Source organism: Prionailurus bengalensis, chromosome B1, assembly GCF_016509475.1.
Source record: "Prionailurus bengalensis isolate Pbe53 chromosome B1, Fcat_Pben_1.1_paternal_pri, whole genome shotgun sequence".
NCBI lineage: Eukaryota > Metazoa > Chordata > Mammalia > Carnivora > Felidae > Prionailurus > Prionailurus bengalensis.
The window spans coordinates 71,150,297-71,173,596 of NC_057344.1; the positions used below are offsets into that span (position 1 = coordinate 71,150,297).

The 23,300-nt window shown below is 35.8% G+C and overlaps 1 protein-coding gene across 2 annotated transcripts in view; it reads left to right on the forward strand.

Annotated features, from left to right (window-relative positions):
- PDGFC (platelet derived growth factor C) overlaps positions 1–23,300 on the forward strand; it is a 206,676-nt gene that overhangs the window by 91,818 nt on the left and 91,558 nt on the right. For both annotated transcript variants that reach the window (XM_043566784.1, XM_043566782.1), the window contains exon 2: positions 22,743–22,938. In XM_043566784.1, coding sequence (XP_043422719.1) covers positions 22,743–22,938 — 196 coding nt within the window. The remainder of the gene's footprint in view (positions 1–22,742; positions 22,939–23,300) is intronic.

Consider the following 23,300-nt stretch of genomic DNA (forward strand, 5'->3'; position numbering starts at 1 on the left):
GATACAAGCACAGTAGATGCAACTCTTGCATTAAAGTGGTCCAGTTAGAACCAGAGTGGGCAAAACTATTACTTTTAATCAACAGTGGTAAATTAAAGAGTTTTAGTGATGGTATATTATATGTGGTTTTTCTTAAGTGGTTTATTTTTGTAACCTTAGGTTACATTTTTTTGTTATTTATACTTTAGTTTATTACATATTTTTAAAGTGCCATTGAATTACTGAGGACCAAAAGAGTGTAGACCTATTAGAAAAACTGAGAAATAGCCTTCAGACTTACATAATAGACGGTAGTACAAATTTTAGGTGTGAAATCAGTGTATCCTTGGATGTCACCTGTATCTTTCTGTATACAACACATGATCAGTATTTCAGTGTTTATTTATTTATTTATTTATTTATTTATTTATTTATTTATTTTATTTTTGGGACAGAGAGAGACAGAGCATGAACGGGGAGGGGCAGAGAGAGAGGGAGACACAGAATCGGAAACAGGCTCCAGGCTCTGAGCCATCAGCCCAGAGCCTGACGCGGGGCTCGAACCCACGGACCGCGAGATCGTGACCTGGCTGAAGTCGGACGCTTAACCGACTGCGCCACCCAGGTGCCCCTTCAGTGTTTATTTAAAATAATACTTAAGTGTTACAGGCTAGTCTATAAGTTTCATAAATCATCCATAGAATCCACTTAATTTGAAATAATATTTAAAATAGTTCTTATTTAAGCTTGGGTCTAAAGTACTTAGGCAGTATATTCTAAGCAGCATAATAAATGATTGTCCTGGATTCTGTCTTTAACTCATTTTCATTTGAATTTAGTGTTGTGAACATAGTTTACATTAATCCATATGCAAAAACATTAGGATGTCCATACTGAGCAAAGACGATTGAAAGCTTTAAAATAGTTGAAGGTGGTTACAGGTGAGATCTCTTATCCATGGTCCATTAAAAACGTAAATATCTTCATTCATTTTTATTGTATTTTTTTATTATACCTGCATCATCCCTTATCTTCAGTCAAATTTCTAAGTCAGAAACTTGGAATGACACATTAAAGTTTTGGTTATACTCACTGGATCCTTGTGATTGCTTGTTTTGTTGATTTCCAGTCTTTGCCTGAAAAATAGGAAAAATAGTTTTAAATCTAATCCTTTTTAGACATGTTCATCTATATATTGACTGGATTTTTTTCAGTTTCTTCCATTTGTCTCTGTTTTTTAGTGCTAATATTTGCAAGGCATTTCTTATACCACTTTCCATCATATGCTGATTAAAACCCTACGTTGGTATCTGTGTAAGAGATGCCTACAAGGTAAACAGTTAATAGTAAAGGATAGTGGCCTTTTTCTTCCCACTGTGGTGTTCTTTGCACCATAAATTATACACAAAACAGCTCTTGCTTGCGAGCATCCATTTTGTTTATCTATGGGATTTTCCCTCCACAAATTTACTTTTAGTGTTTTGAATCATTCAGCATTCAGTGTTTTCTATTATCTTTTCACCACTAGTTTTTCCTTTGTACAGTTTCTTTAATAAATTTTCCAACAGTTTTACAAAGCATATTTTTTTTGGTCATATAATGATAGCAAGGTATAACATACAAGTAAATGGCAATATAATTGGGTTAAACTTTGGAATACTGTGTGAACATGTACTGGTGAGAAAACGTACTTACTTAGCTTTAGGAAATGGCTCTGTATTAAAAGGATTTCTTAATCTGCGTGGTGTTTATGTATCAACTTCATAAGGATTGAGCATTCTTTTGAAGCATTCATTCCGTATCTCATTAAAAAACTAAATCTTGGATTAATAAACCTCGTGGAAACAACTTTGCAATATCAATGTATTTATAGATGACGAGGATGAAAGCCATTTAAATGCAGCAAAGATAACACCTTCTTCAAGAAGATTATGGAGAAGAGTTAATTTCACAGGAACCACATACTCAAAAGGAAACTTTCTTAGACGTAGAAGACAATAATATGTCATGTGCTCATCTTTTCATTCAAGATTTAAGACAGAAACTTTTTTTTTAAGTTCACTTCAGCCTTGCGGTATAAGATATATAGTATATATGTGTTATATATATATATATATATATATATATATTATATATAGTATAACACTATGACATATTGTCTGTCTTGAAATGCTTGAAACTTTAAAGTTCTAATGAGATTCCCTTGGGTAAGATAAATGGATAGGAGGGTGGAGAAAAAAAGAAAATTCTATTATGGTAAAAGAAGAGGAAAAAAAAAGACTTGTTAATGTGTGATAAATGTGTAGAAAGAAGTGAAGAGAAGAATAGGTAGAGGCATGAAATGGGGAAGTAAGTCCAATTTTGTTTAGTAGACTCAATTTATTACTGGCTGCTGGCTATGATTTCAGCCCTTTTGGTGTCCTCATAATGTATGACAGGATTACAGAATCAAAAAACAGTTAAGACAAACGGTCCATTATATAGTGACAGTTAAGGCATAGCATTAAATAGATAGGAATATATTAATTCAACAAATATACATTGTGTACCTCCTTTTGGCGATGTACTGTTCTAGTTATTGGGAATGCAACAAAATACATGCAAGATCCCTGTTTTCAAGGAACTTATCTTCTGGAAGGGAGAGAAGGGCAATAAAGCAAACATATGTTAGGTAAGATGATTTCAGAGAGTTTTAAGTACTAAGGGAAAACATAAAGTGGTGTGATGAAGAGTGGGTGATAAATATAATGAAAAAACTATCCTGTTCACAACAACTACAAAATCGCTACATTTTAATTCATCTTAAAAGATGTGGAAGATGTTTGTGAGGTTAATTAAAACTCAGGGTGCCTGGGTAGCTCAGTGGTTTAGTGTCTAATTCTTGAATTTGGCTCAGTTCATAATCTCAGAGTTCCTAAAATGTGGCCCCAGGCTGCTGAAGGCAGGGAGCCTGTTTGGGACTCCCTCCCTGTCTCTCTTTCTCTCTGTCTCTTTCTCTCTGCCCCTCCCATGTGGATTGAGTGTGCATGGTCTGTCTCCCTCTCTCAAAATAAGTAAATATATTTTTTTTAAAGATAAAACTCTACTGAAATTGAAGCTGGAGAATTGCTTAAAGGCTGTGAATGTGACATAAAGTAGGGTGGTGTCTCTTTTGGTGATAGGTAAGAGAACCACAATTTAGAACATTTTAACATCTGATGGTTTTGAGGAATATGGCATAGATTACTTTTTCCGCTGTGCATTTGTTACCTTTCGTTTTGGCTTTGGGATGTTGTCACAAAATGGCAGAGGAATACCATGCTTACTGGTGGGGAAGGTAAGATTATAGTTTTGTAAAATATCCCCCAAATAATTTCATAAATTAAACATAATTTCAATGAAATTCTGTAAGAATTTCATGGACTTTGATCTGCTCATCTGAAAACTGATGTAGAAAAGCAAAGGCCATAAGTAGTCAAGGTGTTAAAGCTTATTATAAAGACATAGTAATTAAATGGTGTTTTTGTACAAGAATAGGTAAATAATACAGTGAAAAAGAATAAAAAGATCAGAAATTGATTCACATATGGATAGCATTTTAATATATTAGACAAAGGATGGGGAAAGTCCGAACTGTATAAAATGTGATGTTTAGATTGGCCCGTCCAAATGTGAAAATATAAAAAATTAAATAGGACTCACATCATAAATATTTTTTTAAATATTCCAGGTGACATATAAAAGAATCACTTTTTGACATTTTAAGTTCTAGTTTCTTAAATAAGACACAAACGACTCACAATTTGGATATTAAAATTAAACTTTTACGTGTATGTGCATGACAAAAACGATACTACAGTTAAAAAAAAAAGAAGCAGCCTTCCTTTCATTTTGTTCACTTGAAAATTTAGTCCAGGGGCGCCTGGGTGGCGCAGTCGGTTGAGCGTCCGACTTCAGCCAGGTCACGATCTCGCGGTCCGGGAGTTCGAGCCCCGCGTCAGGCTCTGGGCTGATGGCTCGGAGCCTGGAGCCTGTTTCCGATTCTGTGTCTCCCTCTCTCTCTGCCCCTCCCCCGTTCATGCTCTGTCTCTCTCTGTCCCAAAAATAAATAAACGTTGGAAAAAAAAAATTAAAAAAAAAAAAAAAGAAAATTTAGTCCAATAAAATCAGGCATGGATAAACATATTTAGTGATATATGTTTACTTCCTATGTTTATTCCTTAAGGAAGTATGAGATTTTCAGCATTCATTTTAATACAGAATATCTGTTTCACTTCAGGATAGGTCTGAGTAGTACACAAACACTGTTGCTTGAAGATGACAGAACTCAAAAGGCTAGAAAACTGAGTATTAAAGGGGAAGATTGCAATTTGAGCAGACTGAATAGTCTGTATGGAAGATTGTTGCAAGAATGGCATTAAGTAATATGTACTGGGCATTGGCCATGTGCCAGACCATGTTTTATTTAAAATTCCTCTCAGTCATATCAAGTTGACCACATAAAATGTCATAAACAAAAGTTAAAGTGAAAATGATGATATTTTGAGGCTAACTGGCTAGTGAAATGATAATTCCATTAGTAGAAATGCAAAAATAAAGCAGAAGAGAATGAGCCCTCATAAATGATCCTGAGTTTGGAGTAGGATATATTGATGTAAAGGGCCAGTGAGACATTTGGGAATGTGCTTTTGTGACTTAGGAGATAATTCTGATCTATTGCTACAGATTTAAAGGGCATAGGCTTATGAATGGTATATATTTAAATTCAGGAAGTATTTTAGGTCACCAAAAATTTGAGAGTATACAAAGAAGACTGAGGATAAAATCTTGGATAAGAACCAACTCCAAGCATAAAAGGATCCAGTGCTGTAGAAGCTAAGATATGTAAGGTAGGAAAGGAACTAGAAAGTAGTGCCAGATAGTGTAATAAAAATGAAGCAGTCAAAAGATTAATCAGTAGCTGTCATGTCTTACCATTGGTAATTGGTGGCTCGCTGATAGAAAACAATTTTAAAATCAGCCTCGAAAACGTATGTACTGATTATCTGTGTATTGAAAACATAGTTTGCTTCTAATTTTGTGAGAATTATTTTACATTTTTTATTTCCCCTTGGGTGTTTTTGGTCATTGTAAAGCATTGTTAGTTTGAGCCTCTATCAGATGCACTGACCTGCCCTTTGCGTTTTCAATGCCGGTGACAGATAATTCTCAAATAGCAATGTTTGCACACAGGAATCATTTTCAGAACAATTTATTTTTGCAGGGCTGAAATTTTATTCGACTTTATTTTTTTTTAACATTTATTTATTTTTGAGACAGAGAGAGACAGAGCATGAACAGGGGAGGGTCAGAGAGAGAGGGAGACACAGAATCCGAAACAGGGTCCAGGCTCTGAGCTGTCAGCACAGAGCCTGGCGCGGGGCTCGAACCCACGGACAGTGAGATCGTGACCTGAGCCGAAGTCAGACGCTTAACCGACTGAGCCACCCAGACGCCCCTTTATTTGACTTTAAAGTGATAACATGATGGATTAATTTCCAGCTGAACAATTAGTTTTACTTTAGATTAAAAAAAATACTTCATTTGAAGTTTCAAAATGCTTTCCTTTCTTTTTAGTGACAGCTATAAGTGTCACTAAAACTCGCAGATGTATGCCATTCATAATATTTAATATACTGCCTTTTTTGTCACAAAACATTTGATCTTCTCACATGACGTTACCTTTATCAGTGAATCAGATGACGTGATCTTTTTTGCTTGAATTCTAACGTTCACATTTTTTTTTACACTTGCATAGATTCTTAGCACTTTCACTGATTCCTTTGGCTTTATGGTTTCAATTTTAGGAACTCTGTCTAATATAGGGAAAGCATTAAAAGTAGCTATAATCACATGCTTATAAACAGCAAGAGAGACAAGTCACTTCAAATATGAACCTCATGAGGTTATGGTGAATGTTTTTCAGGTCTCTAAACCTCCTCTAGATTGACTTGCTGCTTGTGACAGCAGGGTGTGGGAGATTGGATAGGTAACTTCACTTGAATGAAGTACACTTGACCTTGGCCATGATGTTAACATACTAGCTTTCTACCACCTGCATCATCACCAACCACCACCATCTCCTGAAGCAAAAAGAAATCTTAAAGACTGTGAATATGGAGACTCACCATATGCTTTTAAAAGTCACTTAGTTCAAGAAGTAGAAGGGCCACCTAGCAATATTGCTGAGAGCTTTGTAGTTCAAGTAAGTAACACTTGAGTCTGTGACTATGAGCCAGGACTCCACTGCAGCAGGCTGGCTCCATGCCTTATGCCCTTAATTGAGTATACAGTCAGTGAATACTTACTCACCTTGTTATTTAGGCATCGTTCTGAAATCTAATTCTACTTAGAATGTGTTCTGTACACGGGGTCCCTGGGTGGCCCAGTCGGTTGAGTGTCCGACCCTTGATTTCATCTCAGGGTATGATCCCATGATCAAGCCCCACATTGGGCTCCATGCTGAATGTGCAGCCTGCTTGAGATTCTCTCTGCCCCTCTGCCCCTCCCCTGAATGTGTGCACATGCCTTCTTTCTCTAAAATAATAAAAAAAGTATGTGCCCTGTATGTGATTTACTAAATATTTCAGCTTAATACACATGCTCAAATATTTTGCTTTTCACTAAAAGATAAACTTTGTAAGTAATCAAATTTTTTAAATAAAAATTTCACCCCTCTTTAGGACTTTTTTTTTATATTGGACCTTTTATACTGTACTGTTATATTACACTTTTTTATGGGGAGAGGGTACATGAAAAAATAGGAAGGAGATCACAGTTAATGAGTGTCTTTTTCATCCCTCTTACATTCTTCAATAACAGTAGAGAAGTAATGATGATCCCTACATTACATGATCCTGAACCCAATGATGATTTATAATGTGTCCACTGTATCCATTTTACCATGAATTCCTTGTACTATACTCAGAATTCCTTATACAATTCCTTGTACTATACTCATACTATAACAGAAAACACTGTTTCAGTTTATAGTGTTGAGTGTAAATGTTATTTACAAATGTGGAACTTAAATGTGTGTGTGTGTGTGTGTGCATGAACACACACACACATCAATTTTTTTTAAACTTTCTTTCCTCTTCTTTATGAAATAGAAAATATGGTGAAAGATTTCAATTATATTGTTATATATTTTTTTAATTTTTTTTTCAACGTTTATTTATTTTTGGGAGAGAGAGAGACAGAGCATGAATGGGGGAGGGGCAGAGAGAGAGGGAGACACAGAATCGGAAACAGGCTCCAGGCTCTGAGCCATCAGCCCAGAGCCTGACGCGGGGCTCGAACTCCCGGACCGCGAGATCGTGACCTGGCTGAGGTCGGACGCTTAACCGACTACGCCACCCAGGCGCCCCTATATTGTTATAACAGTTCTTTAAGATCCAGACATAACAACATATGCAATTCTTATGTTACTGCTTTTCGACCTGACTGAACAGGCTTTTCTGCTGTTTAAAAAAAAAATTGAGGGAAATTTCTAATATTGTCTTAAGTATCTTCTGAAAACGAATCACTATTAATTCAGTCACAAAAGAAGTAGGATCAACTGAGATAGGTGTTGTGCTGTCTGACCCACCTACGTGGATCAGGACAACCACCACCTTTTTTAAAGGCCATGAGCTCCTCCTCCTACTCATCCTAGGGGTAGTATTGATGAGAGTGTTGAAAGAAAACAGCTTTGTCATCAATCCATTCCTGCAGCTCAGAGCATCTCCCCTGGTGGGACCCACATCTGTTATTTTGTTGTTGTTTTTACTTGGTTCATGATGTCTTGGTCCGGTTAGAAGTTTTCTCCTTGGTAGAGTAGTGGTGATAAAGTGTGTCTCACAGCATTGCTGTGAGATAGTTCACGTGAGCGCCTACCAGTTTCTAATCCACTATTAGTGCTCCGAAATTGGCACCTGCTCTTGTCCTTCGCACTTAAAAAGTATGATAGTAAATAAATTCTTGTAAATGTAAGAGTGTAATGAAATCATCTGCTATATTCTTTTATGTATACATTTCTCTTTTTTAAAGTTTATTCATTTATTTTGAGAGAGAGAGAGAGAGAGAGAGAGAGAGAACTCACGTGTGTGCATGCAGGGGAAGGGCAGAGAGAAAGAGAGAGAAAGAATTCTAAACAGGCTCTGTGATGACAGCATAGAGCCCTTAGGTGGGACTTGATCTTACAAACCAGTGAGATCATGACCTGAGCTGAAATTGAGAGTTGGACACTTAACCTACTGAGCCACCCAGATGCCCCTGTAAATTTCTTGATAACAAATGTTTAAAATTTCCTTAGATCAGATAATACATTTTTTAGTATGTCAAGAATTCTGCTGTTGTTTTAAATTCCATATTTTAGGTACATTTTTCTAGAAAATATTTTAAATACTTTTATACAGTTGCATTGGAAGTTTGTGAAATATTGTCATTATTTTTATGTAAAAAAAACACAATACCTACCCATATATGCATGTGTCTAAATTTTTTTCCAGCTCATTCCAAAACTCAAGTTAGTCCTTTAGAATGCATTTCTTTTTTAATGCCTGATTACTAAATCTGTTACTGTTCTGCACTGATTTTACCGAAGTGGCACTGTTAGCCCACCTGATTCTGGAATAAGAACTCATTGTTTTGCTTTTATAATGGACAAGTTATTTTTGGAGACAGTGTTCTTAACCTTGATGTCATAGATAAAAGGGTTCCTACGTAGTTTTTAGGGGCTGGATGAAATCTATGAAATTGTACGCCATCGTGTGAAAAGTACAATAGCTTGTCTTTAGATATATAATTTTCTGGTTTCAGCACCCATATCTTTCATCAGATGCTCAAAACTTTCTCAACCCATTGGTTTAAAAGGATCAAAACAAAACAAAACAAAACAACCTAGTTCTTGTTTTTAAATACTTGGTTCAGAAGTTTAACATACTTGAGGAATTCTGAAGCCTAGTTTTATAATTGGAGCAATTATAAAAGAACAGAGGATTATAGACATTATTTAGCAAATCATGTCAAGGTTTGTTTTTGTCTCGGAAACTTCCTACATTATTATATTCTTCTGTCCAGATCATCCTGCTGGCATGCCCTTTACCATAATGGTGCTACTGTATTACTCTACCATACCGTTACCTTTTATACCTGTCATCTGGCACAGAAAATTTAAAGCATAAGGCTAACTAAAATTTTGATCCTGTATTGTGGTAAGAAAGGGAATTGTGAAGAGAAAAATCTCAGATTTTGTGTTGCCTAGTAGATATGTGTGTTTCCAAAGTCTAGCCAAGAGACTGGGGATCTTATTTTTCAAAACAGATACTTAACTTTTGATTTCAGAAAAGAATAACAATTTTTTTTCTTGAATATTATGCTCTTTATCTGAAGTCTTGCAGTTGCTGGAAGTTTCATTTTAGAAATCGTGGCAAAGCAATTCCAAATATGAATTTAACATAACTTTATTCCATAGAAACCTATCTGATGGCATGCAATGGGCTGCTGGTTTCTCTCCATATAATGTGAGGGATTTTAGTCAATTCTTCCCAAACCAGCGATCTTTGGAAAATAATGACAGGCCAGTAATAAAGCCATATTTCATCCTTCTCAGGTACAAAATTTTGTTCTAAATAGACTTGCAGGTGCAACATGGGCTTTATTCCTAGGCAGTTCAGCCAGTCAACAAAAAATTATTATTTATTATGTGTGAGTCACTGTGTGTACTTTCAGGGATTCAATACCAGTAAAAACAAACAAAAATGAAAACCGAACAAACCAAAATATAGGCAAAAATCCACAATCTTTTAGAGTTTAATTGAATGACATACAGATACTTAAAAACTAAATAATCAAGTAAGTAAATGAATAGACAGGCGAGACTTGCATTCATTGTGAAGGATAAGCAGTTTTTTATGTTTTAATACAGTTTCATTTTCATAATTTCTTTTAATTTTTTTTGATGTTTATTATTTATTTTGAGAGAGAGAGTGCATGCACAAGTGGGGGAGGGGGAGAGAGAATCCCAAGCCAACTCCTTGCTGTCTTTGCAATGCCAAAGGCGGGGCTCTAACCCAGGAAACCATGAGATCATGATCTGAGCCAGGATCAAGAGTCAGATCCTTAACTGACTGAGCCACTCAGGTGTCCCCATTTTCCATAATTTTTAATCCTAATCCTTAAACATGTTTTAAATGATCTCTAAGTTAATGTAGAATTTAAGGAGTACCAAATTCTGGAAGAATGTTTACAGTAGAAAAAGCTCTCAGTGGGCTATGTTGAACAAGGATACTAATAGGCAAACATATGCTTAAGAATTAATCACATAGATGTTGAAAGATTTCCTGGCAGAGTTAAAAGAATATAGGATTTAGACTCAAAAGCTCTGGATTGAAGCTTAATGTTGTCATTTTTCATTAGGGTAGTCATATGTCCGTATTTTCTAGGGACCATTAATTGGGGACACAATTAAGAATACCATCCTTCTTTATTCTTAAAAATGTATTAGTGTGGACAAGAAATTATATGATCAACTTACTGTGCCAACCAACACTATTCTCACAATAATAAAGCTTGCATAGTGCATTTGGTTTTTAAGGTTGTGGGATAGAAAAAAAGTATAAGAAAGTGTTCTATAATCTGAAAATCATTGTAAGAACTGTACAGAGATATATCATTGCCTTATTCATTTGGGCAGAGTGATTAAGGCAACTGTGTAAAAGTGAATGGTTTTATTTTAATCAGCCATTCTTGATCAAACTTGGTATTTCTGTTCGAGTGGCTGTGTACTACCTGATCTGCCCAAGGTGTATTATGTTGGAATCACCTTGCAGACCACGACTACCAGGAATAGTGAAACCCAGGCTTTATTTGTGATAAGGATAAGGGACATATTCTATTTAATTAACAAATAGACTTGTTTCTGAAACTGAGTAAGGAAAATAGAACCACTTATTTTATGATGTCATCAGTATTCAAATCAGTTTTGAATATTCTTCTAGACTGCTCCTTTATTGTCCTCAGGAGGTACCAGTACCCTCTACTAGCTTTGGAAAATGTTACTAATTTTATTATTTTTATAAGTGATTATTGGTAATCACAAATTTTAATGTTTATCCCAGTGAATTTGATCTTAAATGCACAATTTCTCAAAGAAAAACTATTTCATCCAGCGCTACTCCTGTGAACCCCATTACGTTTCAGATGATCAGTTTAACCTCTGTAAAATGGCTATAACTTATCCTTTGAATTTCTTCCTGGAAGCTTTTAGAGGACATGTATTAATTTGAAACAAAATAAATCATAAACAGTTTTTATCAATGGCAAGTGAGTTTTCAACAACTTCAAGGTCTCCTTTATCAGTAGGAGGAAGAAACTCATTCTCCCTAAATCTGTGAAGCCGTTAACTGAACATCAGGAAGACTACAGAAACTTGGCAAGCAAGAGTCAGCTCACCATGTGGAACTAAAAAAGATACAGTTTCTGGGACAAGATTGTTGGGGATAATAATTACTTCACAGGGTTGTTAAAAACATTAAATAAATAATGTATGTGAAAGCATCTGGCTAGTAACTTGCAGCCTACTAATGAGTGACATTCAGTTGATATTTGTTAAGTAAATGAGCAAACTCTGGGAAGAATGAAGAGTCAAGGGAATATATCCTACAAAATAATGCTCTTTCTTTTATTTTTTTCTATGCCAGCCAAGACCCTCTCCCTTAAAGATTGGTACGAATGACCATGAATAAAAGTTCATTTAACTGACTCACATAATAATTTTTACAAGCTTTATGTGTCTTTTCAATCATTCAAATTTTTTTACTTCCAAAATCTGAAACTGAAGATTCTGAACCACCTAGATTAGGATGCGAGGTCACCAAAAGACTCAATTTTACTATCTCCATCTACTGGCAGGGAGGAACTATACCCAAGCATCTGGACTGGCATAGAAAAGAGGAGAAAGAACATTTAAAAGGTAAGCAAAACATATATTTTTATTTACTCTGAATTTTGAAACTTTTCTTATCATGCACTCTAACGTATTCTCACATAATTAAGGTTGATATGCTGAACCATACATATTAAAGAAGAGGATTTGTTTAGGTGGTATACTGCTCTTATCTGCTTTTTTCAACACAGATTGTATAGATTTGAATGTCTTTCTTTCATAATGGGAGACTTTTCTATCCCTGTATTTGTACATTTTTTATCCGGTCATTCCAGTGCCCGAGTGTTGTTTTCATATTCCTAATGATCTTCAAACTGTAGTGGGCTCACTGAAATGTCTCTATTCTCCTTTCTCTGTTCCCTGATATGTTAAAGGATAGTTTCCCCTGGCATTTTAGTTTGACTCTTGTGGTGTAGAGAGAGTAGAATTGTGTTTCTCCACGTGTAAGGGATGATGCTGGTGTTTCTTAGACTTGTTTTGTATGTTGTTTTTCATCCTTCATATATAAGTATTTTCTTTTGGCAGAAAGTACTGAATGAAAAGTGTCTTGTTAATGACTGCAAGTTTTAATACACAACTTGTATCGGGTTTTGTTTTTGTTTTATTGGTATATCGCCTCATCAGAATTTTTTTGCTTGTTTCGGTTGACTTGTGTTGTTTTATTCTGGTTGACTTAATGAGAATACAATATTGTAGTCAAATTGTGAAGTATGAGAACTGCTATAAAATAGTTGACGGTTTGTGGAGATGTACAGAAATAGATCTGTGTAAATTTAAATCATGCAGTTTGGTTTTTCTTAAGGCTTATGTAGTGCCTATCTTTCTTAAAGAGCCCTACCTCAACGTGAGAATAAAAGTAATAGCCATTTGTCAAGGTAATTAATACTGTTAAACTTGCTGCAGTTAATTTAAGTATAAGTTTTCTTTTTTCCTCTTAGTTTTCTCCTGCTCTCCTTGACCTCCCAGGCATTTGTTTCTGTATCGTTTTTTTTTTTTTTCCATTTGGGGGGGACAGTGTTCCATTTCTCTTGGAAGAGGAATGGATGGACTTAGAGGAAACATAGGTAGAGAATTTTCAACATCAAAACTGGGTTTCACGGACAAGAATTTTCAAGGAAATGCTATGTTCAAACAGGTCTGTTTACTGGCTGGGAGGTCATGAATGCAGCTGGTCCCATTTGCTGGCTGGGGGATTACACTCTTATAAACAGTGCGAATACCATAAAGAAGGACTCTCAAATCTTCTTGTGGCCTCTGACAATGTCCAACCTGACAGTTATATCCTCAAAGTCTTCTCTGAGATCAGATGGTAGGGAAGTAGGTATTTTTCAATACGGTTGAAAAAACGAATGATAACGAGGTGTTGAAGAAGAATCTTCTCTCCTCACGAATGAAACTTCTGCTAGAGCCCTTAGAGTCCAGTTCAGTCCCTGTTTTGAATAAAAGTGTGTGTCTCGAATCTGTTCTAATGTAGGTTCAGCTTCTCTTTTTAGACATTTTGCCTCAGGATCTTCGGTTTAATTTTGACACTGTTGCTAGAAAGCTAGCTATTGCTAAAGAATGCTGTTAATGGATATATTCAAGCCAATTAAAAATATCATTGCTTTGGGGCGCCTGGGTGGCTCAGTTGGTTAAGCGTCCGACTTCAGCTCAGGTCACGATCTCGCGGTCCGTGAGTTCGAGCCCTGCGTCGGGCTCTGGGCTGATGGCTCAGAGCCTGGAGCCTGCTTCTGATTCTGTGTCTCCCTCTCTCTCTGCCCCTCCCCCATTCATGCTCTGTCTCTCTCTGTCCCAAAAACAAATAAACGTTAAAAAAAATTTAAAAAAATATCATTGCTTTGAGAAGTAATTCAGGCAACCAATTTTCCTACCGTTAACTTAAAACTTTCATTTCTTTAAAGAGCCTTAACGTTTATATTTTATTTATATCTTAACATTACTTGAAGATTGACAAGACTTGTTGAGGGTGGTGTGGGGTGGGGAAATGATGTTTTCCAGCAGGGCAGAAAGATTAGAACGTTTATGATCGTAGTTTGTTTAAACTTATTAGCTAGCCTTTGAGGGGCAATCATGTCCCAGTATAATTGCTCTCCATTTATTCTTGATGCCGCTGTGTGGAATTAACTGCTGAAACCCAAGATCTTGCTCCCCATATGATGTATAAATCTCAGATGTTGTATATGGAAATGAAAACGCTTTATCACTTATCAACAACATTTAGTAGCATTTGAAACATAAGGGAGGAGGACATGTTTTGTAAAGAAGTGATTGGATTTATTATTTTTACTGCCTTTCATATTATGCATAAGAGAATCGTAGGCTTATTACTTACACGTTATATGCATTCACCTGTGAACAGGAAACACTAAACATAAGTGGGAAGCAGTAAAGTCTTATTTTTCAGCAATTGTAAAGACTGAAATAAATATAGTCCAATTTTGTTGTTTCTTAGGAATCATTTATTGTGCCTAATTGAAAGCTTAGCCTAAAAAAGAATTTAAAGAAATTTTTTTAATGTTTATTTATTCTTGACAAAGAGAGGGAGAGAGAACGAATGAGTGGGGGAGGGGCAGAGAGAGAGGGAGACCCAGAATTCGAAGCAGGCCCCAGGCTGTGAGCTGTCAGCACAGAGCCCCACACGGGGCCGAACCCACGGACTGCGACATCATGACCTGAGCTGAAGTCGGACGCTCAACCGACTGAGCCACTCAGGCCCCCCTAAAAAATTTTAAACATATTTTAAACAGTCACTAAAGGCATAAACTAATGGCCTTACTTGCATTTTTTTTCTGTGAGAGAGTTAAGTTTGTAAAGATTACCTTTTCATTAGTATTTTCATGGATGAATTTTAAACATCTTCCCATCAGAATGTCTGTACTGTATATAACCATTGTATGTTCACAAAGAAATAGGTAGCTACTTCCATATTTGAAATTGCTTGTAAACTCCAATCCGAATGTCGTAAATTATATGTCCAGCGTAGATAGAAAATGGACAGATGTTGAGTCTTCAAAACAGATGAGGTTCTTTAGTGATCATATTTTCTCTTAAGTTAGTTTGTTTGTTTGTCTGTCTATGTATTATGAATTTGTGCTTAGTGACATCGGCAGGTTTTTGTCATAATTATATTATTTCACATAAATGTATCCTGCTTAAAATATTTCAGAGCTTCTGATATTTTGTGTAAACTTTCTACATGGAATAATAGTTTTAATTCAACAGGAGAGTTGATTAACTATTGAAAAATGAAATCAATAGTGAATCTTTAAAGGGAATGTTTCTTTTGTAATGTGAATTACTCCTAATTTAGTTCTATTCTACTTTGACCTCTTTGGGGTGGCTAAAATAATGCACAGCTTAACACAGGATAGAAAATAATACTATTGCCTAAACATGGTTCACTATAATGGTGTGGGTATACAATTGTATTCATTATTAATTGGTGTGTAAAAGGCTTCACAGGATTCTGTGCTTATATACTTGGCTATTTATCCTGTGGCATAATAGCTAACGTCATTGCCCATTTATCTTTCATAATTGAGCCTTCATTTGAAAATGTAGTATCCCATTGTATAAAATCAAATTAGATTATTTTTACCATTACCTTAAGGCTAAAATACCATACTGTCAAATCTTTACCATTCAGTATCTGATGCCTCAGTACCAGAAAAATTTTATACATATTACTTGCTGTTCTTTATGATGTTAATTCAGATATTTTAGAGTGTGAAAAGGGAACACTAATAATAATCACACCAGGACAAGAGGCCTAAAGGAAGGCCACCCCAGGCAAACCCAAACATGTTCGCTATATGATGATTTTGGTTGCAAGTGTAAAAAATTCTAACTGGCTTAAGTAATAAAAGTGATTTATCTAGACATGTACCTGAGAAGCCAAGAGATGGCATGAACTCGCTGTGTGGTTTGAGCTGGGGCTAGCACCATCTTTCTGTGCTGCCATTTATCTGCCTAATTCTCTGCATTAACTTTTTGTTCACATTGGATTCTGTTACAAGCTTAATGGCTACACAAGTCTGGATCTCACTTCTTCTGCCCCAAATGATCTCAACCCCAACTGTTGAAAAAAAGCCATTGGATTCACTCTGATTGACCCATCAAAATGATCCATGCAGTGAGGGAAATGGGCTTACGTTGGTTTTCCAGGCACAATTCTGGGGAGGGTCAATCCCAGCCTTTCTTTTCCAGTAGCTGCTTCACAGTAGTGATGGGATGTTGAGGATATGTTCACCATATTAACTTTTTTCTTATTGCATATGGAGGATTTGCTGTGAACTTCCTGAACAAAGACCCCCCCCCCTTTCTTATCATTGATTCTAGTTAGATAGGTAGCTAATGGGTGAATTCTTGTATGTCTCTAAATGCAAAATAATTTAAATGTTTTATTGAAGATAGTTTCAGGTCAAGGAAATGGCAAAATTTCTATAAACCTTTTTTCCCCCTCCTAATCAACCTGTAGAAGGAAATCAGAAATTTGAAATCACTGCCTAAACATCACTGATTCTTGCTTAATTAACTTGATCTTTGCAAAATTAGAATCCTTGTACATATGACCGATGTTGCATTATCTTACATAGCAATCTATTCACTGGCATCACAAACCTTTGATACCTGATAGTGAATCTTCTCTCATTGTATTTTAATTAGACAGAATATGATAGACAAGGTTTCTCCTTTACATCCATACTGATTTACAATTATCAAGGTGATGAATTTATACAGTTATCATTTCATTTAAACTTTAAAACAGTTTATGATTATCTTTAGTTTAAAAAAGAAAACTCTGATATTAAATGTCTTGCCTAAAATAACAGATTTTATCATCAGTTTATTCATATTTCAGAGTTAAGTTAATGATTATAATTATGGAAATCTCAGAGTGTGGTAAAATTATAGAACATGTTCTATTTTCTTAAAATAAGCATGTTAAGAAAATGGCAAATCTCTGTGACCTATCACCTTCAGCTGAAATACGTATGTAGCTATAATAGATGAACTTTGAGTAAGATATCAAATATGAATTAAAGGACCTTAATTAGAGGGAGTTTCAATTGTAAAATTTTCTTATCCTTATCATGTGCAGTCATTGTGATCTTAAGAATGAAGAATGGAATGTTGAATAATAGGGAAATTTGTTTTCTGCTGTGTTCTGGGATATCATTTTTTTATACTATCAGTATGTATTAGGTAGTGCCATGGGCAAGGCACAGAGCTAGACAGTGGTTAGCTTTTGGATTCAGTAACATGCTTTTTATCTTTTAGGAATGAATAGTGTGGTGGGAGGTACGAAAGGTAAACCCATACATTTCGATTAAAATAGGCAGTCCTAAAGGAATGTATAGTGGAAGTCAACGATGGAATCCTGAAAGACGTAACATCTGAATGTTTTGGTAGCTGAATGTTAGTTCACTACTATACCCAGCTTAGGAATAGCATTAATGTATAGTCCTAAAAGTTGTCACATTAAGAGGACAAGGCTTTGTTTCGTTTGTGATATCCCAGTCACCTGGAACAGAGCATGAAACATAAGAGGTTTCTAATATGTAAGTTTTTCGACTGTTCATTCCCTTGGGGAATAAAATGATAATCTTCTGGGATAAATTCAAGAATCTCAATGGAGCATATCTTAAATAATTATATTTGTTTTATGGTTTACTTAAAACCATTATTTTCTTTTTCCTTAGTGCAAATGTATTATAATCTGTAAACAGTCGAGGGAGGCAGCGCTGTTGATTACCTTTGTTTTATTTTGCTGTTGTTTTTAAGTTATGGGAAACAGTAGATTGAGCCTATGTAGTATATCATTGTACTTTCGTATGAATAGTCAGAATTTTAAATATTAAACGTAAAAATAGGGTACTTCTATGTATGTTGGAACTTATGGAAAGAGATTTGTTTGCATTATGGTGCTCAAGCCTGTCTTCTCTATACAGAATCAGGTAAGATTAGGACGGGATTATTCTGGGTTTTCTAGGCAAAAAGGCACCAGCTAAGGGAGTCAGTAAAACTGTGCACATGTGTATGTGTATCAGATGAGTTTGACTATTGTTAAAATTGAAGTTTGTTAATTGAGAGTTAATGAGAGCAAAAGCAGAGATATCTATATAAACAAATTAACAAGAATAGGATAAAGAAGGATTATTATAGACAAAAAGAAAAAGAAAAAAGAAAGAAAAGAAACTGAACAGAGCAAAGCACAAATAAGACCAATAAATATGTGTATTTATCAAGTAAGGATTTGGAAAGAGACGCAACTATTAGAGAAACATTTTTGTAAAAAAAAAACGTAATTTCAGAATAACGTACATTTGGAAGTAAACACATCAGAAATTTCGCAGGATGTCTGGGAAGTCTACCAGTTTTCAGGTGACCTGTCTCTACAGTTGCCTATATGAAACAGGAACAGATTTCTTCAGAACTCCAAAACTAACCAAGATTGGAGACATTTGTTGTTTACATTAGGTAAAATGTTACCCATTATGAGTTTCACATTATTTAGATATTACCTAGAAACCTCTTTTCTTCAGTTCTTTTTAAAACATTTTTAAGTATTATGATTTTTATTGCTTGTTACGTTTTTCTTATTCTTACCCTCTTTCTGTCATTGTAAACATGTCTTTAAGGGGACTAATACTATGAAATGCATGGCAAATATTATGAAATTGCTTTGACTTAATGCTAAAATAATTGAATAATATAGATATATGATTATATATCATTGAAATATATGTACATATGTAGTCAACAATTTTACAGTATTTACATTATTATTTTTATTGAGGTATAATTGATATATAACATTATATTAGTTCCAGGTGCACAGTATAATGATATGATACCTGTATACATTGCAAAATGATAGCCACAATAAGTCTAGGTAACATCCATTATCATACATAGTTAAAATTTGTGTGTGTGCACGCGTGTGTGTGTGTGTGTGTGATAAGAACTTACTAGATTTACACTCTTAGCAAATTATAAATATACAGCATAGTATTATTACCTGTAGTCACCATGTTGTATATTACATTACATCCCATGATTTATTTTGTAACTGGACGTTTGTGCCTTTTGACCTCACCCCTCCTTCACCCATTTCACCCACTCTCCACTCTACCTCTGGTGATCACCAATCTGTTCTCTGTATCTACGAGATCCTTTTTTGTTTTGTTTTTTTTCTAACATTCCACATGTGAGATCATAAAGTATCTTTCTCTGTCTGACTTATTTTATTATAATGCCCTCAAGGTCCATCCATGTTGTTGCAAATTGCAGTTTCTTTTCCTTTTTTATGGCTAATATTCTATTGTGTATATAAAGCACATTTCCTTTGTCCATTCACCCATCAGGGGACTCTTAAGTTGTTTCCATGTCTTGGCTATTGTAAACAATGCTGCAGTGAACATGAGGAGAAGCAGATATCTTTTCCAATTAGTGTTTTATTAGTATTTACGCTATTATCTCCTTCCTTTTTTTTCTATTTTTGATTCGCTTTGGCTTTCAATAATTTTTCCTTAAGAGGGGCTGGGCAAGATAATGTGAAAGGGTATATAATTATAAATTTTTAAATTTAGTGTTCATATATATTTTCATTTTTCATGCTAAATTCACTATCTAAGATGAACCAAGATTGATTCCTCTTTAGAATACATTGCCAGGAGTGTGTTGTAAATACTTTAGAGATTTGACTAAAACATTGACTAAAAACATTGGTTTTATTTCTTTGCTACTTTTCTTTGAGTATACTGTCCAGTGGATCATACATGTTCAATAAAATAGTCATAGAATATATACTTGTCTTTTCCTTAAAATACTAGTAAAGTTATATGTTTAGAAAGATTATTTTTTTTTTTATTAAAACATTTTTTTCAACGTTTTTATTTATTTTGGGGACAGAGAGAGACAGAGCATGAACGGGGGAGGGGCAGAGAGAGAGGGAGACATAGAATCGGAAACAGGCTCCAGGCTCTGAGCCATCAGCCCAGAGCCTGACATGGGGCTCGAACTCACGGACCGCGAGATCGTGACCTGGCTGAAGTCGGACGCTTAACCGACTGCGCCACCCAGGCGCCCCGAAAGATTATTTTTTAAACAATGAAACTACAGATGTAGACTCCTAATTTAGTAGAACTTAATGTGTGTTGCTTTTTTTTTTTTTTTCTGATTATAGCCCTGGTTGTTTGAGATTCACATGAAAGTTTGACAATCCGGGGTAAATCCTATGTGTTTGGTGGCAAACCTCACTGCATTTAGAGATGAGTTTTCGGGAGCAGTAACTTACAAGGAAGTTTACTATTCTTTGACCACAGAGGAGACCTAGATGTTTGGTCTTTAAATTATGTTTAATTAGAGTGTCGTGGAAATGTGAATTATAAAGAAAAAAAAGATGTAAACACCATTTAAGTGTATACATTTTGGCAATGATCTTTTGTGACTGAGATTATCAAAATAGAATTCAGATCTTTTCATAGCTATTCAGTTTTCTAGATTGTATATGAAAAATCATACACTGCTATATTTGTAATGAGTGCCTTGGTTTATATCAGGCATTTTTTTAGACAAAATGGGGCAAAAAATAAATCGTAGCCAATCTAAGTGAAGCCATTCACTTCTTGAGAGACAGAAACAGAGCATGAGCAGGGGCGGGGCAGAGAGAGAGAGACACACAGAATCTGAAGCAGGCTCCAGGCTCTGAGCTGTCAGCACAGAGCCGGATGCGGGGCTTAAACTCACGAACCATGAGATCATGACCTGAGCCAAAGTCTGACGCTCAACCGACTGAGCCACCCAGGCGCCCCTAAATTTTCATGATTTTTATTTATTTAAGAAAATTTTTTTAATATTTATTTATTTTTGACTAGAGAGAGAGAGACAGAGCATGAGTGGGGGAGGGGAGAGAGAGAGGGAGACACAGAATCTGAAACAGGCTCTGGGCTCTGAGCCGTCAGCACAGAGCCCGATGCGGGGTTTGAACTCACAGACCGCGAGATCATGACCTGAGCTGAAGTCGGATGCTCAACCGACTGAGCCTTCCAGGCACCCCTGTTTTCATCATTTTTAAAAGAAAATTTGTCAGAATAGAAAAGAATTCATCTAACTTGATAGATCCATCTATGTTCTCAGGAGATAGATTGGTGCTAAATTATGTGCATAAAAGAAGTATTGATTATTTCATACAAGTTAATATAGCCAATAGCAGTATTAAATATTAGCATCCAATAAGAGGGAACATGCTTCTGAATAGGAAGAATGGTGACATTAAATGATTTAATTTAAAAATTCTGTGGCAACTAACACATATTTACTAATATGATGATTTTTCTTCCTAATGCACACTGGTATATATTCAAAGAACTTATATTGGTCTTAAACCTGTCTTCCAACCCTGACCATATAAAATAATACTTACCAGACTGATTGTTGAAATAGCCAAGTTTAAGAGAATGAAAAAGCTGCTTGAAGAATCATAACTTCAACTTACTAAAGTTATTTTTTTTTTTTAGCAATAAGACAGGTTATTCTTTAACCTCAAAATCTTCCAGCTAATACATGACCCTTGATATTCAGTCTTTTAAATTCAAGAAATTTCTTTTTTTTTTTTTATTTTTTTTTTCAACGTTTATTTATTTTTGGGACAGAGAGAGACAGAGCATGAACGGGGGAGGGGCAGAGAGAGAGGGAGACACAGAATCGGAAACAGGCTCCAGGCTCTGAGCCATCAGCCCAGAGCCCGACGCGGGGCTCGAACTCCCGGACCGCGAGATCGTGACCTGGCTGAAGTCGGACGCTTAACCGACTGCGCCACCCAGGCGCCCCAAAATTCAAGAAATTTCTAAGGAAAGTATTCTAAAATTGCATTTTATCAATGTGAAATAATGTAATTTGAGTAACATAAATACTCAATGAACAGTTGCTACAATCACTGTTGAAGAATGGGGGCAAATTCACTATTTGTATTTAAAAACATTTTTTTTAATTTTATTTTTGAGACAGAGAGAGATGGAGCATGAGTGGGGGAGGGGCAGAGAGAGAGGGAGACACAGAATCCAAAGCAGGATCCAGGTTCTGAGCTGTCAGCACAGAGTCTGAAGCGGGGCTCGAATCCACGAGCTGTGAGATCATGACCCGAGCCGAAGTCGGACACTCAACCCACTGAGCCACCCACGTGCCCCACTGTTTGTATATTTAAACATAGAATTATATGCAAGTTTCTTTTTAATATGACTCATATCTGATAAGTTCTTAGAGGATGAGGGTCTTAAGTCGGCTTTGTTATGATTTCAGGAATCCATGAGTTGGTAGTTTGACATTTCAGTAATTAAGACTAATGTGTTATGTTCTTTCAAGTATAAAAGTACTGAGGTTTTTATTCAATATTGTTAAAATAGTTCCTTCTTGGGGTGCCTGGGTGGCTCAGTCGGTTAAGTGTCCGATCTTGGCTCAGGTCATGATCTCGCAGTTTGTGAGTTTGAGCCCCACGTCAGGCTCCATGCTGATGGCTCAGGCCCTGGAGCCTGCTTCGGATTCTGTGTCCGCCTCTCTCTCTGCTCCTGCCCTCCTTGCACTCTGTCTCTCTCTGTCTCAAAAATGAATATTAGAAAAATAAAAAATAATAATAATTCTTTTTTTTTTTCTGGGTGAGTTCTGAAAAGAGTGATACTTGGTTTCTGTTGTGTGAGACATACCCAACACATGTTTGGGTTAAAATGTGGATGATAGAGCAAACATTTATTTTGAAACCTGCAGTTTTCGAGATGTCTGTTCTAAATGTGTGTCTGTGCCTCTATTTTTGCTTTAGGAGTGCAAGATCCCCAGCATGAGAGAATTATTGCTGTGTCTACTAATGGAAGTATTCACAGCCCGAGGTTTCCTCATACTTATCCAAGAAATATGGTCTTGGTATGGAGATTAGTAGCAGTAGAAGAAAATGTTTGGATACAGCTTACATTTGATGAGAGATTTGGGCTTGAAGACCCAGAAGATGACATATGCAAGTAAGTTACCATATTCTTGAAATTCAAACAGGGTGTAACGACTGTTATAGTTTTTCAAGTTGCTTCATTTTAATGATGTGATTTTATTTTATTTTATTTTTTCAATATGTGAAATTTACTGTCAAATTGGTTTCCATACAACACCAAGTGCTCATCTCAAAAGATGCCCTCTTCAATACCCATCACCCACTCTCCCCTCCCTCCCACCCCCCATCAACCCTCAGTTTGTTCTCAGTTTTTAAGAGTCTCTTATGCTTTGGCTCTCTCCCACTCTAACCTCTTTTTTTTCCTTCCCCTCCCCCATGGGTTTCTGTTAAGTTTCTCAGGATCCACATAAGAGTGAAAACATATGGTATCTGTCT